At 40.1% G+C, this 23,266-nt stretch overlaps 1 protein-coding gene across 18 annotated transcripts in view; it reads left to right on the top strand.

The window, feature by feature from the left end:
* The window catches only part of MAPT (microtubule associated protein tau), a 137,969-nt gene that overhangs the window by 37,699 nt on the left and 77,004 nt on the right, over positions 1 to 23,266 (top strand). For 12 of the 18 annotated variants that reach the window (XM_061590708.1, XM_061590721.1, XM_061590724.1 and 9 more), the window contains 2 exons: positions 7,503 to 7,599; positions 10,241 to 10,287. The exons of 3 other annotated variants lie outside the window; for them this stretch is intronic. In XM_061590708.1, coding sequence (XP_061446692.1) covers positions 10,257 to 10,287 — 31 coding nt within the window. In that variant the 5' untranslated portion in view covers positions 7,503 to 7,599; positions 10,241 to 10,256. Of the gene's footprint in view, positions 1 to 6,489; positions 6,537 to 7,502; positions 7,600 to 10,240; positions 10,288 to 22,667; positions 22,805 to 23,266 lie in introns of those variants that run through there. 3 more of the 18 variants (XM_061590710.1, XM_061590714.1, XM_061590712.1) reach the window with 3 other exon arrangements.

Below are 23,266 nucleotides of genomic sequence, written 5' to 3'. Positions count from 1 at the left end.
AATGTATTTTATGGGCAAATGCATTAAAAAGCATACAAAAATGAACATTTTAGGAGAGGAATGTTTACAATCTACATGTGATTTTTTAATCCTCAAAAAAAGAGAGCAAAGAGCAGACCTATGACTGAGTGTATGTGAAAGTGATACAGAATGGAAATATCTGTCCATCCCTACTTGTGCATCCTGATGCATTTTTAAATATTCTTATAGTCTTTTCTACATATACGTTTTTACCAGGATACTCAATGGCACAGATAATATTGATGCTATTACATATTGTAAAACATCTGAGAACATATCTTCAGTTATCAGCAAGGTTATGGGAGACTATTTGCCTAACTGGGTTTACATTATACACAATTCCCGCAAGGAAAATGTTCCCACAAGGAAAATGTTCCAGGGAGACATCCCCGGCAATAGTTCTGGTCTTTATAAATTTAAAGACGTTGCAGTGCATCAGCATTTGGCTTATAGATAGTATCTTTGCGCTCCAGTTGCATGCTGGCTGATCTGGGCTCCATGTTCTACCCATGCCATTATTAAGACCATGAAGAGATTCCTATTTAATTTTTTTTAGGAATTTATACCCCACCCTTCAATAACATTTTCAGGATGGCTTAGAAGATTTAAAAACAATAAAATAAGTTTAAAATGCATATGACAGTGTATTAAAAACAATAAAATCACTAGAGACACCAAAAAACAAATCCAGATAAAACAAAATGGATCAAATTGAATTAAAAGACCTGAGAAGTAACATGTATTTTGCCTGGTGCTGAAATGAGCTGCTCAGTAGTGGTGCTCTGATTCTATAATGCTCTTCCTGGGCAGGCCCTTTCCCTGGTAGCCATCTGCCCCTCTGGTGGTGGAAGAACGCAAAGAGCCTTGTGTAGTGTACAAGTACCCTGATGCCAAGCCATGAAGGGTCAAAACCAGCACTTTGAATCGAATCTGGAAGTGGATTGGTAGTCTGTGCAGTTGATGAAGCACTGGTGTAATATTATAATGCCTGGTCTTGGTGGTCTAGCAGCCATAATTTTTGAACTGAGGCAGCTCGATATATAATGGATTATAGTAGCCTAACCAGGAAGTCACCAGAGCATGGAGAACTGGTATGAAGCTGTCTCAGTCCACATAGATACGTAACTTACAAAGCAGCCTAAACTGCTAGAAGGTGTTTTGTGCCACAGGGTGACCATCAGGTGAATAAGATGGTTTATTGAGCACCCTCAGGTTGCAGTTCTGTTCTTTCAGAGGGAGTGCAACCCTGCCTTTAAACAGGGTGAACACCATTTACCTGGGCAGATAAGTCAGTCACTAACTGAACATTTTGTCTTCTCTGGATTGCATCCTCATCCAGTCCTTACCGTGTCCATGCATCAGTTAAGCTGGTTTTTTTCTGCATACTGATGGTACCTAATCCCAAATCTTGTTGTGTAGATATTTTCTTTGCTGGTGTTTACTTGCATCAAGTAAGAATAAGATTTTCCTTCACTCCATTGCCAGAAGTATGTCATTAGAAAGGCTCTGGAACATAGTCTTTCTTGGTTACCCTGATAAAATGTTGCTTGGACCATGGAGATTTTGATGGTCCAGGTTGTTAGAAGAGCAATATCTCTTCCAGCCTGAGGTGACATTAAAGGTCAAAAAAGTCTGTGTTGGCATAAAAATTGAGCATTTGTTGCTCGCATAATTCCTTTCTGTGGTTCAGTCCCAGAAACTACAGCAGTGGAGTGCTGAGAAGCAGAGTGCTATATTGGTTCACAGCAAGAGGGTTACTGTTGCTTTTTATGGAGAGCATAAAATAGAGGGACAATGTAGAGGAACTCACTCCTTCAGTCAATGGAACTGTACCAGACTCTGGAAATAGCATCCACATATCCTCTTTGCTTCTGCAACCTGATATTATTTCACCAATTTGCCAGATTGCTGAGTGCTGTTGAAATTTTCTGAATATTTATGCCTCTGATGGGGAACATGTGGCCCTCCAGATGCTGTTGGACCACAACTCCCATCATTCCTGACCATTGGGGTTGATGGCAATTGTGAATCCAAGAACATCTGGAGGGTCCTAGGTTAGCCCATCTAGTTGAAGGTTCAATGAATGGTGCTATAGTCCATGGGGCGTATCTTGGAAACTGAGCTAGTTCCAATTTTGTGGTCCTTGGGCAAAAGATCTGCATTGGGCTCATTTCCTCATGGTTTGCCTGTCTCCTACATGCTCAGCGTGGTGGAAGCAGGCTTACTGGCCCCATAAAGATCCAAGATTCAACTTTTTTTTGCAGCTGTTACAATAACTTCCTGTCGCACCAGCCCTTTCTCGGTCCCAATCTCCATTGTTGCTTCTGAAACCTGTACTAGTGTTGGTATTCGAAGTAACTTGAGAATTCCTCACCTTTCTTTCTAGCTCCCCTGTTCTTCTGTGGTGTGTGTTCTTTGTCATTCACACGGAGTTGGGCTGGATGATACTGGGTGAGCAGCAGAAGGAACAACCACTACTATGCTATGGAGGGAGTGCACAACAACAGTTCCTGCTGTTGTTGTGCTACCTGTCCAGTTCTGTATGGCTCTATGTGTTTGAGAACATATGCCGGGAGAGTAGAGGAAGTGATAGAGAGGTAAGTGTGTGTGTAGCTTTGAGTGGGGGCAGTGTCTTTCCTATGGCTCGTGGGAGCTACAGTCCTGATACAGTAAAAACAGAGGTCACCTATTGCAAAAAGGCATCTTTTTAATTGCCTGCATGAATCTGGCGGAACAGAAAGGTTTTTAGCAGGTGTTTAAAAGTTAAAACAGAAGGCATCTGCTGAATCTCTTTTGGCAGAGCTCTCCAGAGAACTGGGCTGATGACACTGAAGGCTCCATTTTGTGTCAATGTTGAATGAGCCTCGCCAACTCGGGGGATGACCAAAGCCGCTCCTGCAGATTATCTCAGTGATCAAGCTGGAATATAAGGGTTCAGCTAGTCCCTGAGATACCCTGGACCTAAGTTGTTCATGGTACTTGGATTCACATGGCCATCCTGTTGTGTAATGAGGAATGTCATCTGGGTAAGCGTGTGGCTGACCCTGAGTACTGGTATTGAAAACCAGTCACTAGACTCATCACTAGACTCCATTTAAGCCTTTGGTCAGATTCTTCCATTCCTCAAATTGAGAGAACATGATAGGAGGGCATATGATTTGTGTGGAAAGAATATCATTGTGATAAAGTATGTACATCTTGACACGTGAAGGAGAAATTTCAGAGTTATTGCATGGGCTCAGCTTGAGAAATTGATACAGATGTTGTAACTGCACTGTAGTTTAATTATTTGCTACAACATCTTCATAATTCTGTTGCTAAGGGAAGTGAAATCCTTTTGGAAAATAAAAAAAACATGTTTATTGTGCATTGCAGCATCCGAATATATAGAGGAAAATACGGTATAGCATTTAATTACTCTTTGGCATTTCAGAAATTATGTCCTTCCTGCTGCTTTAGACAGAGACTTCATTAAGGGGATGGCAACAGGAGGGGCCTCCATTTCAAAAGCTATTCAGCTAAGTGCAGGCTGTGTGTGTGTGTGTGTTTTCTTCTGAAAGCCTGCATTCATTGAAAACAAGTATCCCAGAAGCAAACTGTCCATTTACTTTTCATAGAGAAATGCATGTATTACTGATGGAGTATATTTATGAATACATCTACATTTGGAACACCTTTTTAGAGAGGCTGCTATGAAGAATTGTTTTAAAATTATTGCAAGCGGTTTCTCTATTTCCACTTGGCATGTGGGTTATGATTTGGAAGCTTTTGTGATGACCCTATTATGTAGGATTCAAGGTTCACAACACAACCATAGGATTGAGCCATTGTTCACATTTTGGTGTCCTAAGCATCTTAGGGGTTTTTTTATGTTCCTATAACAGCATACAGAAAAACTCTGATTCAAGACAGCTGAGTAAAATTTAGAGATTTTGATGCCCTGTGAGAATTAAAAGAATAGAGGCAGTGCCAAAAAATGATTGAAATGGAAGAAACTGTTGGTGCTTCCACAAGGTTTCACTGAAGCAGGCCCCTCCGGAAGAGGTGAATTCTCTTACATGATTCTTTGTGAAAAAGGTGTGGCAGGAGACGTCACTTTACATGTCCCGAGATTGTGGGCTACTTTATTCACTCGCTGACAGACAACCCTCTTTATCTGATGCTTCGACAGGCATACTTCCCTTCAATCATACACCTGAAGTGAGGTAGAAAGAGTCCTGATTTTTGTAATCAATCCTCTCTCTTTTTTTTTTTTGGAGGGGAGAAATCTACACAAACCAGGCCTCTGCCTGGAGCAGCTGAGCTCACTCATCTTAGATATGTGTTGAAAGGAGGTTGTATGTAGATCCCAGAAGACTGCCATCTGGGAAAGTCTGTGAACTAATGCTGAGTACTGGTATTGAAAACAGGATCTGGTGCTGATCCTTGGATTAGAGTTAAGCCTCTGGTGATATGCTTAAACACTTTTTCCATTATAGGGAGCAGAGGAGGTCATGTGGTTGATGTGAGGGAGGGATTCCAAGCTTTCCATGACAATTTGGGTGAAAATTCCAAACGTTCTAGTTGGAAGACATCAAGTATATCTTGTTATAGCTAACTTCTATGTAGGTGGAAAAAAGTGAGCTCTCTCCAGTGCATTAAATGCCATGAGAAGTGAGACAAGGGAACTGCCATGGGCAATAGGAAGGGGAATTAAGTTGGGCCGCTGAAATATGAGCCTGGTGAAGAAACATGGTGACAAATTGAATAAACCAGGAGTGGTAAGACTGGTTCTATTCATACATAACTATAAGCCATTGTCTGAAACACATTAAGGCTTACCATGAATGCTGCTCAAATTGTGCCTGCCCCACTTCTCCCTTTACTGAGCTGGGAAGAAAAAATTCACAGTGCTGGCTTAATGTTACATGCAAACAAGTGCTTGTGGTTTGTTTCTCTGCAAACAAACTATGAGGGCAAGTTTGCACACAATACTAAACCAGTGCTGTGGTTTGCTTCCTCCCAGCTTGGCAAAGGGAGATGTGGGGTGGCTGAAGTTTGAACAGCATGCACCAGCACACTGTTCACAGTAAGCCATAATTTGATTTCAGCACCCCGAATTGCATGTACATAGTAAGCCTTAGCTTGAAACAATGTGAGTTTTCCTAATGGTCCCTTCTCTGTTATGTCATTGGATGAAAAGTGACTTATAGGGGCAAAGGATTTAATTACCTCAAAATTCTCAGTGTATAGGTTCAACAGGATGAGTGAAAAGGCTATGGCTACACAAAGCTTTCCTCTTTATTAAATATATGGATATCACAGCACAGGTTGTAGCCTGCAATGTGAGGGGGAGGTGAGGTGAACAAACCAGTGAATGTAGCCCCCATTTGCCTTCGCTTTCTGTGGTCATTTCTGCTGCCACCAAGTAAATGTTTTCCTGACTGCCTCAGCTGAAAAAGCACTTTTCCTCTATAGTAGGGGCAGGGAAACTTTCCTAACTAATGGTCATGCTGACTTGGATAGATGAGAGTTGATGTCCAACCATATCTGGAGGGTCACAGGTTCCTCAAACCTGTGTTATAACTTTGGCGTCTCCTGTGGACTTCCTTTCTGACCTAGCTAACTCACTGGACTAAGTAGAATGTAAAGGCAATTTGGAAGTGTGTTGAAAAGCAATGAATCAGGCCAAGGTTAAAACACAATTAAATATAATTTTGACTAAAGGATTTGAAAAGCAGTCATTAGTGGTTATTTAATGGTGTTTCTAGGAGGAGAACAAGATTTTAAAGCTGTTTTAGCAGTTAATTGTAAGAGCAACTAGGATATGAAAACATGGAAAAACACATCCATCTAAACCTAATCTATTTCCCTCCTTAAGCCAAGTCCTAACAGTGAAGCAGTTTCTTTCAGCTCATTCTAATTCTTTGGGAGTGCTTCTTCTAGCCTTCTTGTTTAGCTCAGCTTCGTTTGTCCCTGAAGTCTGGGTCCTCTGCAACTCTCTCCATCCTGGCATCATCTAGCTTTTAGTTCTTGAACTGACTTGCTGCCCTCTTGCCAGCTGCACTTATATACATTATTCCAACTCTCCCCTCTTAGTCAATCAGAAGTGCAATAAGTATTGCTAAATTTCTAATTGTATAATAACAAGGTTTCTTGTTTCTTTTAGATTTAATTTTCCTTGGCTATTTACCTTCTATGACTTTTTGAACCCCCACTCCAGCCAGAACAGCTTCTAAATTCCAAATAACCTAATACCTAAACAGAAAGCAACCATTTTATGACTAAACACAAAATGGCTGAATAGTTTAATTTCTTCACAGTGGGTTTAAAAGACAGACATTTAGAATGAAAAAGCAAACATAAATGTTGTAAGTTTTAAAAAATTTAATACAATAAATTACCAGATGATCTTAATAAAGCATTTTATCTGAGTTATTGATTAGTTTCCACCAACTGTACCAAGAAACTCTATTTTTATTTTTAAAGAACTATAAGAATAGTTCTGTCTACATTGATGCATGCCTAAGACAGAGGTAAGTACTATGCAGTCCCACAGGTTGAATGTAAGCTATGAAAACACTTTGATGCAGCTTGTCATGTAGTCTCTGAAAAGAAATTATAATTTTCAAATCCTTATATTTGCAGAGCTAAGTATAACTGGTCAAAATGATAAATGATTGCAAAAAGAATGAAATTAAAAAGTCTTGAATCTAATTCCACCCTGGACCCCTTTGGGAGGAAGGGCAGGATAGATATTTTAATAGATAAATTCATTCTGCTGATCCTTTCAAAATCTGCTTTAAAATGTTGCCAGATTTCAGAGTAAAGAGTTCTTGATCTTGTTTTTGTCTTTGTATTTTATGGGTTTGTGATTTGATGCAACAAAGTGAATTTCCTCTTCCTCTGATGTTATGGGGTCATTTTGGCCCCCTCTCATGAAAGAATCAGTTGATTCCAGCTGCCATGTTACTGACATTGAGTGAGTCATGTGATCTTATGGGCACTCATGAATGACTCTAAGTAATATGAGACTTTGGAGAAACATTATTTTGGGCTGGCTCTAAAGTAGGCAGTGCTTTCACGCCTACAGCATGTGTCTGTAAATGGTATTTCATTCTAAATATAAAGCTTATTTCACAGCATTTTGTTTGCGAAGGATAATCTTCAGTGCTATTACGCACCAAAACTCCACCAGCCACCCCAGCTGGGTGAATGTCAGGCTTCCCTGGGCCCTAGTGTAGTGGCAATTTCAGAAGTGCAGGGTCCCTTGATGATAGTCATACCACATCTCATTACCCATTTTCTAACATTATGCAACCTTCTAATAAGATTATGCAATAAAATGAACTTTCAGTCTTTTACGTTGTTTGGAATTCTGTTGAGAGATGAATGTAGGATGTATGTCTTCTTGAGGTTCATCAAGAAGAATACAATGATAGCTTCCATAAGGCACTGCTCAGTGGCTTACATGCTCCCCTTTCATGCTCATTGGTCCGTAGGACGCTGGAGACATTGGGACCTGCTCCCCCCAAAATAAGGGGTCTACTACCCCCTGTGACTCTGGATGACTGCAACCTAGCCTGGACCACTCAAAAGGTACCGGCTCTCGTGAATAGCAGCAACATACATCACTGGCTGGCTTAAGGGAACACCTTTCATGCAGGTTTAGTAGTAAAAATTGAAATGACAATTTTTTCTATTTACAGAGGATGGTCATCTATACAAAGAGTGGATCAAAGATCTAAACCATAAATAAACTATAAAATAATATTTGAAGGGCTGTCCAGTCCAAGTTCAGTTTAAAAGTAAAGTAGTGCAAAAAAGGAGACAGCGGTGGCTTTGGAGTTGCCGATCAACATTTGGCACCCCGGTAGCAAATTGAGCATGCATATAGGTCACCTGCTCAGTTTTCCGCACTATGATTAGATGTAGTATATTTCTGTTTAATTATAGTAATTATGCTAAATTTGTATCTGTACACACAAATGAGCATCTGCAAATTTTATGCAAATCTGTCCTTTTGTCCTTTTTTAGTGAAGTATTTCCCTCTTCTTTTTGTGACAATGTGCAAGTGGCTATCATAGTAGAAGTGGGTGGAGCTGGACATTTTATGACATTTTTGCCAAGAGCTTTGCTGAAGTTATATGTGAAGTTCATCCCAACTGGGGTTGGGACTGTAGCTGAGCCATGATAGGACACTTTTTGGCTTTGGTTTTTGCTGAATCACAAACCTCCAGCAGTTCCTCTTCCCATTCACAAAGGAGGAGATCAAGTGTGCAAAGGTTTCTCATCAACTGTTTTTTGTAGGCATAATCCAAATGGCAAATTGAGTGCATGTCTCAAACAACAGAGATAAGAATTGTACTCTGATGGTGGAATAGTGAGAGGGAACATTTTGGCGGGAAGATTTATGTCCTTGAATTGTGAGCTTTAGGGTCAGGGATTCTGTTAACAATAATATTGCTTTTGTGCAATATTGTTGCTGCTGCAAAGCCCTCAAAATAAAATTACTTCTTCTGTGTTGTATATGTAGTAGGATCAAATATATAAAACTTATAAAAGCTAACTCATGGCTCTATTTGCCACTGAGACCCTGAAGATACATAAAGTACTATCGGTTCATTGGTGTAGTTTCACTGGCAGGTGAATGTGCCTCTTAGCCCATGTCTTTGGAGAGGGTAAGGTGTTTGGACATGTGAATTTCTATTATGGGTGCTTATTTATTTGTAACAATTCTGTATCTTGATATGTGCTGTTTTAATTTTGTTTTGAACTTTGTTTCTGCTCAGGGATCTTCAGATGAAGGGCAGATTATGCATACTTTTAATAAATATTATTCCTTTTGCATAGCAACTGAAGATTTTTTTAAAAAATACTGATATTTATAAAAGCTTTAAGAATGAAATCTACATAAACTGAGACACTGCTTTTTCTGTTTATAGCACAATGAAGTTTGCTGACACATTGAAACCTGGAATATTTAAATCAATGCAGTTAATATCTTGCTTTTCACTTGAATTTTTATGTTAGTAATATTTTTTTCAAAGCAGCAAATGAAATCAGGTTGTACTTTTTCCCACTCACATCATACTTTTTTCCATATAATTTTTATTATATGCTTTCAGTTGCTCTTTCTTACAGATATTGTGGCCATTTAACAATTTCTGGCCTCACATGTAGGCCTCACTAAAGCGTAGTGCATCCAGGGCTTTTTTTTTGGAGACAGTCCTCATCAGTATGGAGTACTGGCACCTCTTCTTTTCCTGCCCATGCCAGCCATTTTGTGCTGGCACCCACAGCACTTTTATCAATATGAGTACCGGCATCTCATTTTTTTACAGAAAAAGCACTGAGTGCATCATTGTCTCTTTCAATCACTCTACAGCCCCTTGTTTGGTTTTTGTGGTATCCCATAGCATTCCACCTTTTACCTTTATCTATTTTTGACATGTAACTCACAGTGCAATCTTGTCATAAAGTGAGAGGTTGGAGTATAGCCTAAGTATTGTAGACCTGAGCAGTTCATTGTCTTTTTGTGTTATGCAAAGTGGATATGATATCAGAAGAGGGACAGCCAGTGTCCATGTAGAAGTTTATCAGTTGCTGTCCTGCACTGAATAATTAAGTTAAAGAAGTCAAGGATTATGCATACCCTTAAGTTCAGGAGCTCTGAAAAATCAGTGTATTTGACCATTTTTGAGGAGAGGGAACGACAGTAAGATTTATTTATTGGGGAATTTGAATCCCACATTTCAAGTTCTCTAGGAGGAAATACTTAATCATAACCAATAGTAAAGCAACAAGCAGAGACTATAAGCAGAAAAGCAGCAGATAAAAATAATAAAAAGCCAATAAACAGAAAAAAATTAATCAAGGAGTAGTAGGAAGTTTAAAAGCTTGCTGAAAATATAAAGTCTTCATTTGACCACAGTACACTGGCAAAGTGCGAGTCAAATGAACCTCCCAGATGAGGGAGTGCCACATTCTGGGTGCTGCAACAGAAAAGGAGCTATGTCATGCCCCAGTAGATCATACCTCTGAAGGCAGTGGGGTGCACAGAAGGGCCTTGCCAAATTACTTTAGCAGATGGGTACATTTTGGTGGTGGGGGATGGTCCTCAATAATGTTCCTAACTGTTTAGAGCTTTAATGGTGATCAACCCTATGTGGATTGGAGTTCACATTTCATTCATTTATTTATTTATTACATTTATACCCTGCCTTTCTTTTCATCATAGAAACCCAAGGCGGCTTATGTATGGTTCCCAGGCAATCTCCCATCCAGGTACTGACCAGACCTGACCGTGTCAAACTAGACATTATCGTGATAGCCTAATCACGTTAATCAATTGTCTGTCCTATTTACGCATTAAGGGGAGGTTGGCCACAGGAACTCAGGAAGGCTCCTCTCGCTCACAATCTCCTCTTGGTGTTGAGAGCACTCTTCCTGAGTAACCTGTGGTCCATTGCCCCAGGTACTTTTCAGAGCTGGGCTGTGACAAAAGTGCCTAAAGTGATGGGCTATACGAAGCTGAAAGAGCTCACCTCACCTGCAAGCTTTTGGTATTAAAAGGAGTTCTCTCCCTGCATTATGTGGATGGGGCAGTCATATGGTTAAGCACATGTGGTTGCTACTGTCACATTCAGTTTGGGCCTCAGCCTTGGTTTACTCATGTACTCGAATGAGGAGATACAGACCTGAGGTAGAGAGATCTGTACAGCTTCAAGTTGCAACCGGGGGGGGGGGGGCAGTTATAATGTTTTTTTTGTTAAAATCATCCTGGTGGAAGAAAATTTACATAGCAGAGAGAGAGAGATTCAGGCTCAGCCATCTCTCTTCTAAGATAGCTTTCTATTTTTGGGAAATTCTTTTTATGGAAGGAACATGTGAAAATATTAGCTCAACTGAAATTTAAAGCAGGTGATACAGTCTACTATACCACCTCATATGCTGTATATATAGATCCAGCCTAGTTCCTACAAGGTGGCATACAACTTGTTGCAGATCCCTCTTCTGTTGTAAACAGCGGGGATAAACCTGGATTCTTCCCCATCCAGGAAGGAGCCCTAAGAATTGCCTAGGAATGGGCCCATTTTATGTGCCTTGAACTGGCATACATGACACAGCTGGCTTGGCCTCTGTGTGTGTGACTGGACACTCAAAGTGAATTGGGGCATCCATGTTAGACTTTTCAGTTTTGGCAGAGCCAAATAGATTTATTCAATTCTTTTCTAAAACCAGTTCCTTTCACTCATCCCTAGCTGTGTAATCTCAGCCACAGATGTAAAGTTGGTTTGGCACTCTCCACCTCTGCTTGGGAGAATTATAGAGTTTGACTCATTAATTATCTTGCCCAACTCCCTGTACTGCAGAGGCCCTGCAAAAGATAACATGCAACTAGCTGGATCTTGTGAGAACTCCTGTGGATCTCAGGCTTTTACGCTAAGTTTTCAAATATAGTAGAACTGCTGAACAATGGGAAATGATGAAGCAAGTGGAAAGATGTTATTGTGACTGCAGTTTTCCTTTCACATGTTTTACATGCATGGGCATATAACTAGCTAATCGGTATTCATATAATGTTTTATAGCAGTTGTGGGGAATCTTTGGCCCTCCAGATGCTGCTGAACTACAACTGTAATCATCCCTAGCCACTGTCCATGCTTGCTGAGGCTGATGGAAGTTGTAGTTCCGCAACATCTGGAGGGCCAGAGGTTCCCCGCACCTAGTTTAACACATGAATCAAGTGATTTCAAAGTGGAAGCATTTTAGATTGTTTGTTTGGTTATCCTAACCAAAATATGCAAACTATTTGCAGTTGTCTGTCCTAAAGCATAATGTTGTGACCCTATGTACCATGCAGGTTCCTATGGGAAAACACCCTTAGAAATGAGATGATGATGATGATGATGATTTATACTATTTACTGCCCCACTTTTCACAGAGCATAAGGCACTTCACAACATGCTAAAATGCTGCAATTCAGAAACAATTTTAACAACTAAGCTAACAAAAAACAGCAGCACATAAACAGCAGTATCAGCGGTAAAGCACTGGTGTATATTCACTAATTGGCAAAACAAACTTGCGGTTTAAGAACATACCTATATATAGCCCACAGATATTTCTATCAAACTTTAAAAAGCAGGGAAATTGGGCAGCTATAGTGAATGCACCAGGGGTGTAGGAGACCTGACCTCCTTTCTGAGATATTGTTCTGTCCTACAAATTGTAAAAATACAAACACAATTTGGATTGGTCTTTCACAGTCCAATCCACTTCCTGTGTCGCTTGGAAGAATTTAGTAACGTGCTTCTGAGCATATGGTGAGTGGTGGCAACACCTGTCATCTCCAAAGATGGAGGATTACATTTATGTATGTTTGTTGGTGTTCTTTTTTGTTTCTTTCCTGTGTTACTACTGTTTCTACAGATAATCTTACCTAGAACGTTATATTTCTCTCATTATTTATCCTAGAATCTGTGTCAAATTTATTTTCATTAATTTCAAAGCCTTTTTATTGGTCAGTGTCATATGATGATGAAGACAGCCTTTTGTGTTTCAAACTGGAAGATATGTTTTATGTCTATTTTGGGTGCATTAACAGTTTAATCTCAAACTGCAGTTTTGATGTAAAATTAGACTGATTACAATATGTTGCTATTCAAGCAATGACTAGCTGTTTGAAAAAACAAACTTGGCCTGCCCAATATGCATGTGTGCAGCCTACTATGCTTAAATAACTCCACTTAAGGCAAGGTGGGCATGGTCAATTAAAAACATAGAGCACACCTAGAAATTTGCTAGAATACATTTCACCTCTCAATTGTGCAAATTGAGACACTCCTCATGTCCATTCTGCAGAAAAGTCAGTGCCATTATTCTACAATTATTTTTGAGATTTTTAGTGTAAATTTTGCATAGTATTGTTGTACCTCACATATTCACTGAAACAGAAGCAAAAGAAAATGATTTACTATAAGAAACATCACTAAAATTGCAAAGTAAATCAAACATATTTAAAGTTACTATCTGAACTATATCAACTATCTTAATATTGTTGCTTCCTCCCTGCTAAAACAAGATCAGCACAGCACATGTCTTGTTTCTGTTATTTGGGCTGATTGCAGGTGTTGCTACCATTCACCATATGCTCAAAAGGAACATGTTACCAAATTATTCCAAGCTGCACAGGAAGTGGATTGGACTGTGAAAGACCAATCCAAATTGTTTACATATTTACAAATTGGTAGGACAGTCCAATATCTCAAAGAGGAGGTCAGTCTCCTCCCTGGTGCATTCACTATAGCTGCCCAATTTCCCTACTTTTTAAAGTTTGATAGAAATATCTGTTGGCGTATAGGTATATTATTAAAACGCAAGTGGGTTTTTTTTGCCTATTAATGAATTTCTCTGCTTTTTAATTTGGGAGGTAAGAAATGGCATCCTGCGCAAGAATGGATTGATCATTTGCATGCTTATTGAGTTCAGTGGGATTTACTCCCCTGCAATCATGCTTAGGATAGTTGAAACTGACCCACAGGGGAATGGGGAGGGGAGGAGGAGGAAGGGCAGAGGGAAAGAGGGGAGGGGAGGGGAATGGAAGCAAGTGGGAGGGGAGGAGGGGGGCAGGTTTGATCATTTGCATGCTTTTTCAGTTCAGTGGGATTTACTCCTGTGCAGTCATGCTTAGGATAGGTGAAACTGGCCATGGCGGAGGAGGAGAAGAGGGAGGGGGGGAGGAGGGGAGGAAGAAGAGAGGAAGGGAGAGAAGAGCAGAAGGAAAGAGGGGAGGGAAGGAAGGGAGAGAAGAGGGGAAGGAGACCAGGGAGGGGAAAGACAGGTCTGATCATTTGCATGCTTATTGTGTTCAATGGGATTTACTTCTGTGCAGTCATGCTTAGAATAAGTAAAACTGACCACGGAGGAGGAGGGGGGGGAGAGGACAAGAGAAGGAAGGGGGAGAGAAAGGGAAAGGAGAGGGGATTGGAAGGGGATGGGGATAGGGAGGGAGGGGGGAAGGAAGGGGGAAGGAAGGGGCAAAAGGGTGGGGATAGGAGGACGAGGACGAGGGGAGAGCAGGTTTGATCATTTGCATGCTTTTTGAGTTCCATGGGATTTACTCCTGTGTAATCATGCTTAGGAAAGGTGAAACTGACCTGGGGGAGGGGGGAGGGGCAGGTAGGGGGAGGGGGAGTGGAGGAGATTGGGTGGGCAGGCACTGGGCATAGGAAAAGCCCCTTACCTTTCCAAAAGGAAAACTTTCTGAACAGTATCATTGTTTTTGAGGGTCCCCCCTTTTTATTCAACAGCAGACACATGTAGCTTCCCACCTAAATTTAAACCAAAGCTGTCCCTGGCCACATCCACACCAGACCTTTATTTCACTTTAGGCAGTCATGGCTCCCCCCAGAGAATTCTGCAAAGTGTAGTTTGTGAAGGGTGCTGAGTTGTTAGGAGAGCCCCTATTACCATCACACAAATACGATCCCTAGAAGAGGGGCTGACTGTTAAACCACTGTGGCCTCTGGAGCTCTGTCAGGAGAATAGGAGTCTGCTAACAATTTGGGGGACTCTACTTTCTACAGTCCTCCATTGGAAGAACTGTCAATTTATTCCTATTTCCTACTACTTAACCAATTCCTGATCCATAAGAGGACCTCCCCTCTTACTCTGTGACTGCTGAACTTACTCAGGAGTCTTTGGTGAGGTACCTTGTTGAAATTATTTTGAAAATCCATTCCATACTAAATGGCTGTATTGATAGGGCAAATCACAGCAGAGAAGAGGACGCCTCTGCTTTGTGCTCTTACCCAACCTAAGGCATGCCATAGCCATTGATTTGAATCAGTGCTCTGATTTTCTTATATCTGACAGTTCACTCTTCTGTACTAATTTCCCATTTTTATTTTTTAAAATTAACTCTGTTATAAAAGGCCATTCAAGTTTGTCGAAGGCCTTACAGGCATTAAGGAACACTATTACTGTAGTAGATTGCATTCAGCAGTCTGTGGTTTGGGTTAGCTATTTATCAGGACCTATTGAAACCTGATTGCTTGCTATGGATACAAATATGGTGCCAGTATGGTGGTGAAAATATTTGTATATTGATTAATTAGGAAATAGGTCAATGTGAATCTACTTTTTCACTATCCTTGTCCAGTTTTGAGATAAATCTAGCTTCCAGACAAGCATTTGTGGCATTTCTCCTTCTTCCAAGATACCATTAAAGATCTCGTATAATTTTAGTGTTAGCTCAGGACTGAATTTTTTATAGAGCTATGTTATAAATTTGTCTAGGCCTGGGGTCTCGTAGTTTTTAAAGGTTAGAGCTATTTCTTCAGCTGAGGTAGGTTGATTCAGATATTACTGGTGTTTGTTAATTCCCCAGTGCCTAATTTGTTTAAATCTTCAGCTACACTCTGTGCCCTTACATTGATGTATAAAGCTGTGCATAAAACTGCCTGACCACTTCTCCCATTTTTGTGTGTCATAGATTCCCCTGCCATGTATTTTTGGTGCCCAAATTTGATTTTTATCTGTTTTTACTTTTAAAACTTTGTGCTGCTAATTTAGACTTTTTTAAAAAATGGATAATACTGTGGGTTTAATACTGAAGTGTACTGGGAATTTTTCCCATGTCCAGTCACTCTGGTTTCTTTTTTATTGCTCTATATACTATCCAACTCCCTCTTGTGTTGTTCCAATTTGGCTGTATCCAATTGCATTTAATGTTATTTCTTCCTATTCTCTTTTTATAAAGCAACCATGTATTACTGCTTTCAGTGAGTGGAATCAATGCAAAGGAATGTTCCCTGTATCACTGAAATTTTTAAAAAAACTTTTAATGTCCTTAATACATTCTACAGTTGTGGCTCCGTGCAAAAGAATTGGGTTCAAGCTCTGTCTGGGCTATGAAAATGTTGGGTTCAAGTTTTAAGAGGATTTTGTTGTCTCTCAGTTGCAGTGAGGTAGAAACAAAGTAGAAACAGGCACCTGGTAGGAAATAACAATAGGTTCTATAGATGAGACTGTTATGGTAGATGCTCAGCTTTTAGATATATGTACATGGTCTGCAGAAGCAGCAGGAGAAAAGTGGCTGAAAGACTTTGTGAGCAGGGAACACCTAGCCCTCTGCTCAAATAGCCCACATCTGCCTCTTATGAACAGTCTAAGGCCTCTTAACGGAGAGGAAGGGCAGGATATAAATCTAATAAATAAATAATAAGTGAGGAGAATATCAGGTGACTGCTGTGGTAAGCTGGGACTAGCCAGACTATTCTTGCATTTCTAACTTCTGCCGTTCCCTGACACCGGCATCCAGGGATGAGGGATATAGCTGGCCGTGGGCAGAGGTAGTGGGAGAGTGAGATAGCTGAAAGACTCTGCGAGCAGGGAGTGAGACTTTGCAACGCCTGGCCTTCTGCTCCCAATAGCTCATATTTGTCACTTAGCAACAGTTTGAATGCAGAGAACATTAGGTCAGCACTGCCATAGGCTGGGACTTGCTGGACTACCCTCTTTGTTTCTAACTTCTTATGCGGGGGTTGCCCCAGTACGAGCATCCAGGAACAAGGAATAAAAGGGGACCGGTCATGGGCAATGGGTCATCCTGGTAGGGTAACCCCAAAGGGGCAACATACTGCACTATATTAAGATTAGGAAACTACTAAGAAAGGCAGGATACAAAATACTCCTGTAAGTCCTTATATTCAATAGATTCTGCCATGCCATTCAGATGCAAATTGCAGTGCAGACTCCTGTTTTCAGTGTCTTCCATATGGATGTTAAGATCAGTTGTTGCCTTGGAAATGGCCTTAATGGTGGATCTCTTTTGCACCCTCATTTTTGTTGTTTCTTGTAACAGAAATGTCTGTTAATTTCATAGATATTCCCTCTATTTCCTCCTTCAAAGGAATGGTTGCAGAGGCTCATTCCTCTGGAAGATCTCACTTAAATTACTTCAGGATTTTGGCCATGAGCCAATTTAGCTGTAAGTGCTGAGGGTTTTTTGGCCATTGTCACCACTTCCTCTTCCTCTGATGGGCCTATCACGGTGTGTGGATCTTTCCCACCAAAGTACACTTTTAAATCCTTTCTTTTGACCGCTCCAGATCTTGTGACATAACCCTGGTGGTTTCTTCCTTTGCTTTCTCTCTAATTGTGTGCTGTTTTTATTTAATGTAGTGCTTTTGGGTGATGAGCTATAGATCAAGCTGCCATATTTGACAGATGATGGCAAAGGGCTGTAGCTCAGTGGTAGAACACAGATCTCAGGTTCAATATCTAAAATCTCCATGTAGAGCTTGGAAAGATTCCTGCCTGAAACCCTGGAAGGGTGCTGGCAATCACTGTCGACAACGTTGAGCTAGATGGACTGATGGTCTGACTTGATATAAGGTAGCCTCCTGTGTTTGTATGTCATCCTCCACAAAGTATATCAGTTAATATATATATATTATGGTAGATGTTACTTTCATCAGTGTCAAAGCATACAGGTGAAGTTTAACCCTTCCATATCCATTGCAATCCCAATGAAAATTTCATTACCATGCCAATGGAGACAATTTTCTAAGACTATTATCTGTGCAGGAGACGTTTTCATAGGGATTATGGCTAGGGAGGAAAGGTTTACCCCTCCTTGAGTGCTGCAGTCCTGATGAAAATTGCTTTTGTGCCTACAATTAAATCATAAAAATATATGCTTCCAAATAGCATGTTCAGCATTGTCAAATGTAGTTTGGCTGCATGATGGAGGGACTGTTAAAGGCTACAGAAGTAAGGCAGGATTGGGAACTGTTTTCATGTTGTTTAAGATTCTTTGTCATGTTTCATTTATCTTATTTTAGTCAGCCCCTACAATTACTGAGACATTTCTCCAGAGACTCCATCTTGACAGTTCCTTGCAAAATATTTATCTAAAAAGTGCATAGGAAGATGGAAGGAATGATTCCATGTATTATGAATAACATTTTGGGATGACTTTGACTATTTGTCTGTTTCAGCTTAATTTGAATAATTCAGATTAAATCTTGCCTGTCTAATCGGTCTTCTGAAATTACACTTATTTTTCTTTTTTTCATGTGACACTTGCAAATGTAATATTGAAACAGGTTTAAGCAATTTTTTAAAATAGTATATTCTGCTCTCTAGGTGTGTGGTGGGATGGAAGAAATCAAAGGTTATTAAATTATGGAATGTTTAGATGTTGCACTGTATGATAGGTACTTATAAAATATAGAACAATGCTTAATGTATAAAAGTAAGAGGCATAAAGGCTAAGACTTGCTTGAAACCCATATTTCTTACCCAAAACCCTCACCTTTTAACATCACATTCCTTGGAGCTAGTTTATTTGGTGGTGTGGGAAGAGTGCTGTGTTAAGAACAAATTTAAATGGGCTGCATGTGCAGAAGGAAATAGCCACAGTAAATGAATTATATTATTTATTTTGTTATGGGATATGGGAGATTGTACTTCTAGAGCCCAGTGTCAACCTCTGAACCTGATCATGGGGCCCAACACCAAGACCCTGGCTAAAGCTATGTTCTGAAGCTGTTCTGATTTACTGCTTTGAGAGTCATGTTTCCCTGGATTGGAAACTAAGCTGGAAGATAAGTAGGTCAATGAATTCTGTACAAGAATAAGTATAGAAACATCAGGGAAAGGTGCTAGTATTAGCGCCAAACCTGATAAGATCTACCTCAGAGGCCCTGTTGAGATGCTTGTCTGAAAAGACAACTAGGTTAGTGGGCATGTAGAAGAGGGACTTTTTGGCAATTTGTCCACGCCTGTGGAATTCAGGCTCAAGTGAGATCAGGCAAAGTTCCATCTCTCAGTACTTTAAAATGGGCCTTAGTAGTTGTCTATGTCATATAAGTTATGCTGAGATTCTTATTATGATATAGTTTTAATAGCGTTTTAAAGAAACTGTTGGTCTAAATATTTAAAATGGTTTTGATATTTTTATTGTGTGTGTTTGAACTATTTTGGGTGGCATTTTCTGCCTGAAAAGTGGTCTAGAAGTCAAGTAAATGACAGTTAGCAACTGTGTAAATGGTGTTTAACAGTAAATGCAGATGCTGGAAACCCAATCCAGATTGGGACCTTGGTATGCTGGGGCGGGGGTTTAACCATTTGATTGTTGCTACAGTCCCAGTGGCTATCATTTGCACTTGGGAAAAAAGCTCCCATTGGAGTTAACAGAGGCACTTCCCCCTGCAATGGAATAACAGATGCAGAGCCATCCGGATTGGTGCCTGCATCTGCAGTTTTTTAAAAAAGTTATTCAAGTAATTGCTGATTTAATGAATGTTGTCGCAACTAGTTTGGCCCTTGAACTGAGAGATGGCATTTCACCACTGAAAATTTGGATACCAATTTCTAAATTTCCAGATGCTGCTATCCCTGTCCTAAATTAGTGTCTGGAAGTTGTGTTCAGTAGTAGGTGAGGGTTGATCAACTGAAGTAGAATCCAGGTTTAGGAAGTTGTAGACGTCTCTGTGATTGATGGGGGTTGTGTAACTTCCTCACTGCAATAGGGTTGTAATCTGGGATCTACTTTTGATCCAGATCTGTTTTTGATTATCTGATTGCTGCAGTAACAGTGTTTTATATCAGCTTCACTTGCTGTGCAGGCTCTACTCCTTCTTGGACAAAGTGGACCTTGCAACACTACACCATGAATCAATTCTACATGGAACTGTTCTTAAAGAGAATTTGGAAACTTCAACTAGGGCAAAATGCTACTGCATGCTTTCTTATAGATAATAGGCTTCATAAACACACCCAACTGACATGGTTTTAATTGCACTAGCAGCCAATAGCCTTCTGGGTTCAATTCAAGGTGATGGTGCTTACCTATAAAACCTTTCTTGTTCAGGCCCCACATGGCTACCTCCCCTTACGTTGTTCTTCACATCAGCTTCAGTCCTCTTCACAGGCCCTGTCAACAGTAAAAACATATTGAAATATTAAGAAGGCCCATAATATAACTGCAACTCCAGTATACCTAGCTCTCCGCACCCGCACACCCACTCTCAGCACAGCATCTAAGGTTTTAGAAGTAATTGGGAGCATTTATACAGTATATATATATATATATATCAAAACCATATGTTGCCTATGGGTTGTACTTACTGGAGTAAATATAGGCAAGTTCTGAAAATAAAATCTCCTGGTTATGAGCACACATGAGTTACGTGCAGAGCCTTGTTTTGGAACTTTCTGAGTTAGGCTAGCATTTTGGTGGGCAGCTTGCTGTCATCTCAGTACACACACTCAAAGCAGTATGTCTCCTGCCTTCCCATTCAGTTTTTGTTACCACTGCAGCAGCAACATCATTAAGGACTTTGTCGCCCATCCTTTGTAAAGAGCTTGAAGTAGGCTGTTTTTCAAACAAACAAAAAGCACCCAAAACTACTCTACCCATTACATGCCTCAGGTCTCCCTTCTTGTCTTTCCCCAGGAACTGTGGTTCAGAAAGTGCTTAGCTTGTGGAAGTAAACTATATTCCACATTGTAGATTTCAGCCAGCATTTTACAAAACAAGCATGAAAGAATAAATCCTCTTGGCTTATGGTACTCCTCTGGGAACAGGTTCTGCTTGTCGCGGATGCTGAGGATAAGGCCTCCATTCTTTATGACTTTGTTCAACACCAGTCCTGTGGACATTTTTGTTGATGGGAGGCACTATGGATAGAGTAGTAGTCAGTGAGCAGTCTGCTTTTCCTCTGTCTTGGTCATGACACCAACTCACTGCAGCACTATGCTTGTCTTCACTCTTCAGTAATTTTCCCACTATCGACTGCACCATTAGCCTATTGGCACTGTTCACTGAACCATTCACCATTCTGCCAGCTTCTCTGACAAATTTGGAGTTGGTGTGGCAAAAGAAGGCCGCCTCAAAATGACTTTCTTCCTTGTTGGATTTGATGGAGCCTAAGAAAAAGAGGAAGATTTAAGGGACCTGTTTCAGTACTGTTTTCTGTTGGCTAGCACCATCCTTGGTACAGAGTATTATTATCCAGCAGAGCCTGCTTACCCAGCTCCTAGCTTCAGCAGCATCAGTTCTGAAGAAGATGTGACAGCTTTTTCCTCCTCCTCAGAATCAGGGCAGACAGTATGCTATAACAATTTCACAAACTGCAGATGTCAGATTGGTGTCACATATGAAAATGTACCCAGATTAAAGATAAGCAAGTTGTAGATAAAGTTAAAGCTATTTTTGAATATTTTGAGTGAGCATCAAGGGCACGTTTAAGTTACCAAGAGTTTTTGATTGTGTTACATAATATGAAAAGGAAATTGAGCATATTTCCTAGGGAGAAGATGTTTCCAGAAGAGGCCAGGGAAGAGCATAAGGAACAGGAAGTAAAACATTTAGAATTACATTTTTTAGTTTTAAAAAAGCAAGGATGGGGAAAAAACTGTCATTTGTGGTTGGAAAAAGTAAAGAAAAAAAGCAGTGTGTTAAAAATAGAAACCAAAAATCTCATGCTGGTAGCAGTGAACATGGCTGCTGTGTAACTGTCACCAGACTCTGTTATAAAGGAAGTAGGTCAAGTGCTTTTAAAGTTTTTTGTGGGAAGTGGCAACTTTCCCACTGGCAAGATCAGTTCCTTTTCAGTAAAATACAGTCAGGATGCTTGGTTGTGATGCAGTTCTCCAACCAAGCAGTGTTTACAAAAAAGGTTATGTTAGAGGAAAGTGTGCATAAAAATGTATATATTGGTGAAAATAACATACGAAACTGCAATATATTAGGTTAAATTGTTTGCAAAAATGTGTACATCAGTCAATCTAGATACAAAATGTATTAGGAGAGATTAGCACTAAAACGCTGAAGAATTTTCATGACGATTTTTTTTAAAATCGCAAATTACTGCAGAAATGTGGAGAACTAAATTTAGGATTAGAACAATGAGAAACGGAGAGAACCAGAATGGGCAGATCATTCCATTTCTAATTCCAGCTGGGGGTCTGAAATTTTGGGCAATATTTTTGAGCTATAATTTTGGCAAGTGGATTCACACAGATGAGGAAAGGATAGAAATGCAGTTCTGGGTAACAATTTCTGAACAGGAATGGAAAGGAAAACAGTGGGTGGCTACATAGGGGGAGTAAAGGGATTATTGTTCAGGGTCACACAGTCACTAAAGTACAGTGGCCCTGATTACTTCAGCAATGTATACAGATATATAAAGTGGAATTTTTTTGCAGAATTGTTGATCATAACAACTGAATGTATAAGAAATGTTAATGGAAACTTATATAGAGATAGTTTAGAAATTAATTGTTTTAGTTGGGGGGAATGCAAATAAGGAAAATTTCTCTACGTATTTAAAAGAGATGAGTTGCCCAATCAAGTAATTAAACAAATATATGTATACACACAGTTTATAGGACATCAGATGGAGATTTTATAACCAAGTATATAATGTTCAGGAGAGGAGCGGTGGTGTCAAACAATTGTGGTGTAAACTGGAGTCACTCAAAAAGAAACAACCAAACATTTTGTATGGAACTGTCCAGCAGCGAAAGAAATTTGGAGGATGTGTAACAAGAGCCTTGGATTGGCTAGCTTTGTGAACACGCAACTGAGAAACCGTAGCTGTTGCCTGAGAACCAGAAGCTGAACTTGAAGAACCTTGGAAACAAACAAGAAGGAAAAGGAAACTGTAAGAGAATATTGGAATGCCCCATGGTCTGTAGTTAGGTTACTGAAATTGTTTGTACTTTTGGCACTTGTATTCCAAACAACCAAAGAGGTAAAGATGCAAAATGAGAAGAACACTGAAGGGTCAGTTAATCATTTGATTTTTTTTAGTAAATGTAAACTGTAAAATATGTACAGCTTCATATTGCTGGGCTAATTAACATATTAGTCACAGGGATGTTGGTCGCATCATTGTATTTAGTGAAGTCCTTTCTAAGAGTGGTAATATTATGAAGCTTTTTTTTGAGGGGGAGTGGGAAGGATGTGCCATTGGTGGTAATTTATGATATCCAAGTTATCTATGGCGAAAGAGGAAATCATGGAACACTCTCCGGATCACTTGTGGCCTTCCAAGGAACTACTTTGTCTACCACATCATGCACATTCTCTGTACTTTGATTGTGGCTTCCCTCCAAGCCTATACTGCTACCAAGTCTGTTGTTCTTATGTGCCTCCAAGTCAACTACGACTTATGGCAACCCTATGAATTGGTGACCTCCAAGAGCATCTGTCATGAACCACCCTATTCAGATCTTGTGAGTTCAG

This window comes from Rhineura floridana, chromosome 11, assembly GCF_030035675.1.
Source record: "Rhineura floridana isolate rRhiFlo1 chromosome 11, rRhiFlo1.hap2, whole genome shotgun sequence".
Classification (NCBI taxonomy): domain Eukaryota; kingdom Metazoa; phylum Chordata; class Lepidosauria; order Squamata; family Rhineuridae; genus Rhineura; species Rhineura floridana.
Note: the sequence above shows the minus strand (reverse complement) of the source record. Positions and strands in the feature narration are given on the sequence as shown.